This window comes from Opisthorchis viverrini, assembly GCF_000715545.1.
Source record: "Opisthorchis viverrini unplaced genomic scaffold opera_v5_173, whole genome shotgun sequence".
In the NCBI taxonomy this organism is placed as follows: Eukaryota; Metazoa; Platyhelminthes; class Trematoda; order Opisthorchiida; family Opisthorchiidae; genus Opisthorchis; species Opisthorchis viverrini.
The window spans coordinates 716,752-726,866 of NW_008751827.1; the positions used below are offsets into that span (position 1 = coordinate 716,752).

At 46.9% G+C, this 10,115-nt stretch overlaps 1 protein-coding gene across 1 annotated transcript in view; it reads left to right on the forward strand.

Moving 5' to 3' along the window:
- The window catches only part of T265_07437 (hypothetical protein), a gene marked incomplete at both ends in the record, with an annotated part of 39,885 nt that extends 37,961 nt beyond the window's left edge, over positions 1–1,924 (forward strand). The window contains one exon of the mRNA XM_009172955.1: positions 1,042–1,924. Coding sequence (XP_009171219.1) covers positions 1,042–1,707 — 666 coding nt within the window. The remainder of the gene's footprint in view (positions 1–1,041) is intronic.
- Between the last annotated feature and the right edge of the window lie 8,191 nt (positions 1,925–10,115).

Genomic DNA, 10,115 nt, shown 5'->3' on the forward strand with positions numbered 1-10,115 from the left:
GCTTTCTTTGGTCGACCATGTCTTTTTTTATCCTTATAAGCCGGTCTCGGCTTTCCCCGAAAATGGCATCAGCCCTAGGATTATGTGCAGTATAATTTCTACTGTCAGCATTGTTGGAGTTTTTTTTCTTGCACTTCACTATCTGATCCCACGGAGCAATCCTATACTCTACTGAAATGAAACTTCATACTCTCGCGCTATTCCGCTAGATTTCTAGGCCATTTTTATTCCTTCGTCAGAGTGCATTGTTAAGATACTCTAGATGTTTCCCACAGTTTGTGTTGTAATCTCCAGTGTTATTTTGAGTCTATTCTACGCTTCGGTCGTGGCTATCAGTTTTGCCCATATTTCTTTGTGGATTACTCTCCAGGTGAGATTAATTTGGCCGTCTAACTGCACGAAATCTTTATTTCATCGCTGAAACTGTCTTATTGGCCTACGTGTCCAATCGTGACCGCATTAAAACTACCGAAGATCGCCACATAAAGTTAGTACTGACTTGATGACTTGCTAGACGATTAGAGGCCGACAACGTCCAAATTCACACATCACATCTTGCGTTGCTGCGTATCTGTCAGCTGACGTTTGCTATCCGTCTGAAATGACAGCTCAAATACACCCACGTTTACCATGGTCGTATAGTATTGAATGCTCATCCTTAGTTTATTCGATCAATAATAGTTGTTTTCCTGTACTCTTTCAGCCTCGATATATGTACCCTATGTGGCTGTTGACTGACTACATAACCGTCTCGGTATAATCATCGCTCATTTGACTTCTCAAGTTCTCATGAAGTTTCACTCCATCATATTCAGGGACGAGGCGAGTAAATTCATGAATATTTTGTCATCAATCATCGACCACAACCTATTTATCATATAAGTGCTCCCAAGACAAAATCACCCGTTTGATAAACTCAAGGCATCTTCGACCTTCCTTTTCGACTTGTTCTAGCCATACTAATTCATGTGCGCAACCTTTGTTATCACAAAGTGGCGCCCCATCACCCGAGTCCTCCACCTTTATTTTTACTTCTTGCAGATGGATCAAATAATGCGTACGTTTGTAGACTCGACTTCCGGACTGATCGACCAAACCTCTGAGGATAAGAAGCCTTCGGCTCCGCCCAACTCCGTATCCGAACATATGAGTGATCTCGAAATCAAACCAACAGTGACCCTCTCTTTGGAACAGAAGCGTCAGCTTGCCGCCGAACGCTCCCAACAGCAGCGACTACAGGGACAAGGTTTAGATGCTATCCAACCAACCAAAAAAGACCCCACTTCGACCAAACCAACCCCACGTGATTTGACAAGCACTCTCATTGAATCTAATCTTTTTGAAATGGCCAATCGCGCGAATTCGATTCCCTCTTCACGTACATTCCAACCCGGTCTGCCGTTGGCGCTTGTTCGCCCGCCTGCGACTCCTTACAACGATTATATATCTATGCCACACTACAGTGTTGGCGCTGGTTTAAATCTATCAGCTACCATAAATCCTCCGACAACCAGATTCCCTTGCACGCAAGCAAGATGGGACCCACCACGCAACACCACCGCGGGATCTTACGCCTCATTCCAACAGCCCACAAACCACAGTCTCACGGAAGCTGCTCCCTTTACACCCAATCTCGCATCTGCTCCATCTCTCACTGAACAGTACAAACCGCTCTCCAAGGTTGATATTGATGATCTGTTGAGTTGAACTGATATCTTTGTTGTCTGTGCCATAATTCTTTCACTGTCTATGGTTATTACTGTTGTAAACAGTCTTATTCTCTACTTTTTTGCTTTGATGGTTCTTTTTTGCCCTACGGGATCCCGTTCCCGTATAGTCCGGACATATCTCTTCTGTACCTGTTTTGCTCGTGCTCCTGAATTGTGTGATACAAATTATTTTTACCATAGATACTTGCCATCCGGTTTTAACAGACTGTTTTCTTGTGCCAGATGTTTGGTTTGGAAGTTTCCAGGCATCCAAGTGAAGCACGTCGCTCAAATGGAAAGCCTGAGTAAATCAGTCTTTGTCGACATTGGTTAGTCATGTTTGTCGGTGTAATTCAGGATTTAAGTTCCGGGGTATCAAGAGGTGCTTGGTTCGAATCCACTTCTATGTAGACTTGGGCGGCGTCCTTGTATCCAAACCGCCATACTTCCTTCTGAGGGCATGAAAACTGCGCCGAAGAGACGTCGGAGTTGAACGACTTGATGATTGCGAAGACTGACATTTCGGTTTCGTGCAGTACTGCAAGGATTCATCGGCCTGATCCGGTAAATATGGTACAGAAAGACTGATATAATGCCAAGACATGCGGGTCAGCAAACGTCAAGCGAGCGCGCGTTGGATAAACCCTGGCCCCAGCTAACCAGTTTTTTTGGTTGTACTGGTGTGTTCGTTCTGTTGTAGCACCCTGCCGGTGCCTAGCTGCCATGACACCTAAAGAAAGCACGGGGGCTGGGATACTGCCAGGTTGCCCAGGCCTACACAGGGAAAGTCGAGTGTCATGCCGGGTTCGAACCACGAAACTTCAGGTCAGTAAATTCGCGCTCTAACCACTTGCGCCATCTCGTCCCTTGGGATGTACGGTTGTTAAACAACCGTAAGACGATTGGCCATATGTTCGGCTTTGTAACCATCAGCCATGTGTAACCACGCATTGGTTCGGGTTACTGAAGCGTTCAAAATTTGCGTGTGAGATGATTTAGGGCGTCAACTGAGGTCCATTAAGTAAGATTAAAAGGACAAATAGTAGACGGAAGGTTAATAATGAAGGGGTGCATACAACAGTATCGCTGGCTGTCAGACTTTGACGTATGTGATTTTTCCGGTGTTCACAAGATTTGTCTCTGGTACCCAGACCTCGCAGACGGTACGAAAGACTAATTACTATTATTCTCGTACTTTGCCTCCAGATCACGCCTTCTCCACCCTGCGTTTCCCAGTTAGGACAGTTTCCATCGAATGGTATAATCAATTAATCGATCACCCAACTTACGAAGGACGTAGCCGATTCAACTTTATTGCTTCGGTGTTATCGTCAAACGAAGAGACTTGACCTTGCCGTAGTGTAGCGGGTTGTGCATCTCGGCGACCCAGTGAGCAATACTGGGAGATGTCCGCGCAATACTCACAGAGTTGGCCGATGGGTAGAGGTTTGCTGAACACAGTCTCATGGCTCTTCAGGTTGGGGGTTGGAACATGTGTGGCGACGTGTTTCGTAAAAGTGGTAATGCACTTGTATTTCCGGCTCAAAACAGCCGCCGCTAGGCTTTTGAGCCAAAGGCTTTGGTTGAGGACCTTAATTGTCCTCCTGCCTAGGTGTTGGCACCCTGCCAGTATCTCAGCCCTCGTACAACCATGACATTTACAGCTAACAATACTCTCATGCCACATCAGCTGGGTCGCCGCACTTGCTGCCTACAGCAGGGCGGGTAGGCGAAAACATGCTACTGTACGCAAAACACGCACACCTTGTTTAGCCATTGAGAAGCTAGTGGACCCAAAAACCAAACGAAACTATCAGAATCAGCTTCTCAGACGCCTACCGCACGGTCCTCTATCAGACATAAACGACCACTGCGAAAAGATATCTAAAGCGCTACTCAAATCGGAACGTCTGTTTGCGGTACAAGCCAGTAAACCGCATCCAAACATTGGATCTCTGATAGGACCTTGTCTTTGCTGGAGATCCGGCGATAGATCCGTCCTGGTCGTAATCACAATTTCACGCGACTCATCATCCGACGCCAGGTGAAACTGAGTATCCGTGACGACCGAGAAGTTTGGTGGACCCGAAAGGCCGAAGAGGTGGAAGACGCAAAGAATGCTGGAAACGTCCGCAAGCTGTTCTACTTGGTCCCTTCAACTGGTACTCGGAAACCTGTCAGCGAAACAATCAGGTCAAAATGGCTCCCTGATACGCAGCAAAGCAGAACGCTTGGATTGCTGGTCACAGTACTTAGGGCAGCTGCTACCTCCAATCCAGAATCCTGGCCTTCAACAAAAATGTGGACTCAGAAGTGCCTGAGTGTATTTCCCTTCTCAAGAGTCATCATGCTGCAGGTCCTTCCATCTGTTGTTTTCAATGATTGTGGTGGACTTCTCGGCCAGTGTCTGTCTAGCCTATTTGGGTCTATCTGGGAGAAATAGACTATCCCAGACAACTGGGGCGAATCGATAGTAGCACCCATTTTCAAAAAGGGTACTCGCAATGAATGTAGTAACCACAGAGGTGTTAGTTTGACTCCTGTTGTGACAAGGCTCCTGGTGTCACTGGTTCTTCGTCATCTCTCGGTGGCACGCGAAACCTTGACTCGTGAGAATCTAGCGGGATTTCGACCGAGTAGAGGCTGTATTGACCAGATGGCATTGCCCTCATCTTTGAAAATCAAAGCGAAGCAAAAGCCCCGTTGAATAGACTGACAGTCTTTTGGCATGCGTCTTCAAAGTACAAAGTCATGCTTCAGAACTTACAGTCTCTGAACATGTTCATTGAAATTCAAGGATAATCACTGGAGATTGTGGGAAATTTTGCGTACCTCAGTAATTATATTGGCCCTGATGGAAATGTGCCTGATGAAGTCAGTGCGAGAATCTCAAAGGCTCGAATCCCGTTTGCTAATTTGTGCGACTTGTAGCCTCAAAAAGGCATATCAATAAATCTCAAGGGTCTCGTGTACCAGACTACAGTAAGGGCTTTGTTCTTGTATGGGTGTGTGATGTGGCCTCTGTCGACAGATGATGTGAGGCGTCTTCAGATATTTTCACCACTGGTACCTCAGAAGCGTGGTTGGTTTTGGATGGCGTCAGCGTGTTAGTGACGGGGTGATTAGAAAACTGGTGTTTGGTTGTGCGGCAGGTAATTCAGTCGAGGAAAGCATCCAGCACCACCGACCACAATGGCTGGGCCAGGTACTAGGCATGCCGAGACGAGTGTTGTTTTCTGTGCCTCCTTCAGAATGGCGCTTACCGCGAGGTGAACAACACACGACTTGGCAGAAGGGCGTAAAAGAGATCACGAAGCGTTTGGGTGTTGTTGGTGTTGTACACCTTCCAGGATGGGGTACCCGTGATATCACCTTTCCTTGGCTGGAGACGTTGCAAGAAATGGCGGCTGATCGATGTCAGTGGCGTTCATGCTGGTTGAGTGCTCGGAGGTCTATGCACCTCCGAATGCTTGACATAGGCCCCCTCCCTCACCCACTCTTCTCTTTTCACTCTAGGGCTTTAAATATAATTTAGACGAACCTTATGGTTGTGCGGGGTTGAAGCATGAGTGTCATCTCTGATGTTGCTGTCTTTGATGATGATGATGATTACTCTATTCATTATCTACACCACTTGTCCCACCCCCAATCTGCGTCCCCAGAACACACGTGTAATATTATAAAGGCACTGACGGTTAAACGCGAAAAATCACATCCACACAGCAGCCGAGTTTCACGACCACGAAGCATAGACGGACGCACTGTGGTATTGTACAATCAACCGTCTATCAACAAACTTCACGTCTAATTAACTATAACATTCCGAGAGATTGATTTAGAACTGATATCTGAGTGGAGGAATCCTCAATATCTGATTACCAGACTGAGGAGCATATCCATAAGTGAATCCGTAGAACAGTAGGTCAAAAAGGTTAAAACACAGGTCAGGCGTCTGGGGTGCAGACACACCAACAGAGGTGGTTTGGCCATGTGTTGAGTGCAATTCGCTGGAAATGTTAACCTGTGTCGGTTCTGTTCATTGGTAGGTGATCTTCACCGGTGGCCAGGCTGGGTTAAACGCGGCACATGTATAAAATCTTATTCAAGTATTCGTACTGCGTCCTATTTCTACTAAGTTAGCTGCAGACTGCGTCAAAGTTCAGTTCCATGCGCTACTATTTCGACCACAGATGGACAGTATAGACTGAAGAGCGTGCACGCGCAAGTTGAGATTTGGAAGACTACGCCTCGATCAAGGAACACAGGTGGTTCCGTTACTGGGCTGTTTGTTGGCCTCTGAATACTAATTTTTCGCCCCAATGTCCCCGCTGAACACTGAGCGATCGAGCTTATCGGTCATGACTGTTCTTACCAACTCATGGGCCGACAAGGTATGTAGTGCATATCACCGCGAACACTGTCCAATCACCAATGGTAATCGAGGATACAAATCGTCATCTTGCGGTAAAGTTGATACGTTCCAAACAAACGGCACAACCATAAAAAAGGGGAGTAGGGGGATAGAATGTGATGTTTTTGTTCTTGCATGAGTGGGAATTCATTCTTTCCGGAGTAATTGTAACCATCGTTGATTCGATAAGGACCGCATATGGAGCAAAAGGGATAATGGTACTGTTGCCAATGTGTGCTATCAGTCGCGGGTGTGCTGCAGAGGAGCGCAGCAATCCCACATACTACAGGCGCATTTTCTTCAGCCTGTTACACGCGAATTGCTCCACCATACGTAGAAATATATACCATAATGGGCGTCTTTGTCAAAAATTGGTGACAAGCCCAATGGAAAGCCACGAAAACAGGAACCTTTATCCGTTTATCCATTATGCAGACTCAACATCCACACATGTACAGCAGAGCCTTAGAGACCGAGATCGTCATCAGTAGCAAAGACCGTTTAACTACCAGCCAACTATGAGAGTGCTTTGATGCGGGAAAGAAAAGAGGAGTTTTGGATTGGCTGTAAAAGGGACTTTCTCCGATAGAAAACAAGCGGTGCAACAGTCATATCCAAGAAGCAAGTCGGATTGGGGCCCAACATCCCCTGAGAACCTCATCTAGCACAGGTTCAGTACACAATGACGATGACCTTTAGCCAATAAGTGACAGCACACATACCACTGGGATCGGTTCCATGCTAGACCCCTTAGGGTTTTCAGTCACGCATAAGGAGGATAACATCAGCCCTACCCAGGTAAGTGCGAATATTTCGCAACACCCAGTCAGATCGTATTCCTTCAAGCTATTATACAATGACATGTCGCACGAGAACTTCAGTCAAACAAGGGTTTAGGACGGATGTTTCCTCAACAGATGGTTGGATAGGTGTAGTACATGTCCCATACTCCCTAACCTGATTAGCTTCTCTCGTGATTCTGATTTGGTGCCAACGGCTCACTTATGCACAATTTCTATGGGGATACGCCGCATTGTGTTGACCAGTGTAATATCATGAATGCCCTTGTGAGCTAATAATTGAAGGCGAATAAGGTTCCCAAATTGGAGGGACGAAGTTAGGTGACCATAGAGTCACCCCCTCTACTTGGTTCTTAGGCTTTGGCAAACTTCGCTTCCGATCTCATCAGCGATTCGTTCTAGCGAATTTTACTAGTGCCTGGAGGACGCGTGAGGCTGTTTGTCACGAATCAAAGGATGCAAGCCAGTCAACACATTCAAGGTCTTCATTTTGAAGTCTCAAACGGACACGCGGGGGATTGTAAGTCGGAAAGTGTGTAACGTTTCTTGCTATCCAATTTAGACAAGATCGTGTCAACTGACAGTCGTCGTCTTATGAATAATCTAGGACTGTAAGTCTTTCCCCAAGTGCTATTTAGATTTCCCGATTCGAGATCCTTTAGTGCGTCCCAGGATTGCAAGGAGGACACTCTTAACACAAGGGAGATCGAAGCCTTGACAAACCCAGCTAGTAGTTGGGACACCGTCGGACAGTTCATCGTACACTCTAAAGTGACCGCAAATCTCAAAACAGACAACACGAAAAGCATTTGCAAAACTCAAACCCCTAATACACGTAATTATAATGACAATAATAATAATAATAATAATATCGTTCAGCTGTACACCCTTTCTGCCTAGCTGCCATGCCACCAGGAGGAAGCACGGGGGCTGGGATACTGCCAGGTAATAATAATAATAATAATAATAATATCGTTCAGCTGTAACACCCTTTCGGTGCCTAGCTGCCATGCCACCAGGAGGAAGCACGGGGGCTGGGATACTGCCAGGTTGCCCAGGCCTAGACAGGGGAAGTCGAGTGGCAGAGGTCGGATGCGAACCACGGACCTTCCGGTCAGTAAATTCGCGATCTAACCACTTGGGCCATCTCGCCCTCTAATACACGTAGAAAGGTTGCTACAGCAACAAGATCAATGTCACCAGTAGAGTTGATGGAAACAGGCCTTATAGGCCGACTACATTTAGAAGTGCTCAAGTAATTCGCACTCTGAAAATAACCGAAGCACATTCTACTCATATGATGTCCTCGAATTCACGTCTCACGTGTCCAGGTAAGGCATCGCACCACGTTTTTACTTCTAGTCGTATCGGACAGCTTGGTGGGTACGATGGCTGACCTAATCTCTCTGGAATATATTGTCCGTCCAAGAACGGTTCAGATACTAGTCAGGTCACAAGGCATTTTGATTAACCCTGTTGAACGACGCTTGTAGAAGTCTCTCTGGCTCAGCAAATGGATGGTTTTTCCTGGTTGAGGCATATTGGCGAACCACAAACTAAGAGGGAATCCAAACTGATAAACCACAAACGCGTAGAAATGGTTCAGTTGTAATGCTCTCTCGGAGCCTAGCTGCCACGCCACCCGAGAGAAGCACAAGGGCTGGGATGCTGCCAGGCTGCTCAAGCCTGGACGGGGGAAGTCGAAATGCAGCGACCGGGTTCGAACTACGGACCTTCTGGTCAGTAAATTCGCGCCCTAACCACTGAGCCACCTCGCCCCGCAAACGCATAGAGCAAGAGGGTCACCTAAATTGTTGATGGAGGTATTCCGCCCAGTGATCTACTGCCGGCTCCTATTATATATAGAGTTGCCTCCGAAGAGGGAACACTTCAACCACCTTATCCCAAAACCAACTTCCCTACGGGAGACATGATGCTTCGAAGTAGAGCGCGATCTGTTCGTCCTAAGAGCATTTAGTACACGCCCAACTTCTAACAAAAGACAAAAGAATTTAGATTGTCCGCGTAGTAACCTGACCGACATTTGAATAACTGACAACTGACCCTTGATTACTGCGCATGCCAACTGAAACCCATTCTCCTTGGAGTCGTACGTCTTTTGGAAAGATTATGCTCCATGAAGCAAGGACCGCTTCATCCAGTGCTTGCAATACAAGAAAAAGTAACGGGAGTTGTCGTGTGAAGCGGCCAGATTCCCGAGCAAGCAGAGGAGTTTTTAAATAAGTTCGGGTGTTTTCAGCGAAGAAAACGTCAAATGCCAAAGGAAGCCGTAGCTAATTGGCTGGCACCCCTACCGAAATTATGCGAACTTTCGGAAACAAAGGATGTGAGCAACCATTTGTGTTGGAACAAAAAAAAAGGGTGCAGACTGGCGGCAAAGATGGCGTGCAATGCTCGCCAACGTCCGTAGCAAGTAGCGTGTTGCCAAGAAAATATACCGCGATACCTCGACTGTTGTGCCAACTGAGATATGAGGTGGCCTTTGTGTGGCACATCCGGTTGAGGGATATCATAAACGAGGAATTAAGTTCAGCCTCATATCAACACCAGGTTAATTTGTAAACGAAGGTGCTTGGCGTTTGAAGTATACTTTTTCCTTTTCAAATCAAGTTAACCATAGTGGACGCCTCTATTGATTAAAACAGCCACCGAAGATAAACATGACAGGATAAACGCAAGTTCAGTCTCACGAAAATGCCCGGTCTTCTTCCGGCAAACGTGAGCTTGAATGAACATGCCTGACCTAAAGCCGCCACCTTCATATGGGGTCGGGATAGAGTGCTGCAATTATCCTGTGGGCTACACTGGCTTTGTTCCACAGGGTGCAACCAGACCATGAAGGCCAAAGGGGAGCGATCAAACCAAGAGCAGCGATACCCCGTACTAGGAGGCAGTCTGGAGGCAAAGTTGTACTGTTCTCTGCGACAGGAGTGTGAAGACAGTGTTTCACCCATGTCCATATTCATGGATGCGGCGATGCTGCCTTCCCCTGAGGATGGACGGGTTAGAAAATGTCGGCCCAAAAAACCGCACACTCCAATCGCCCAACAGTCGACCGTGACCTCCGATGTATTATCCAATACGTCGAAATACTTTTAAAACTAGAGTCCGGTGCTGCACCAGCTGTGCGCAGCCACATCAGGAACGAGACAGTAATGTCTCATTCCCTGCGCC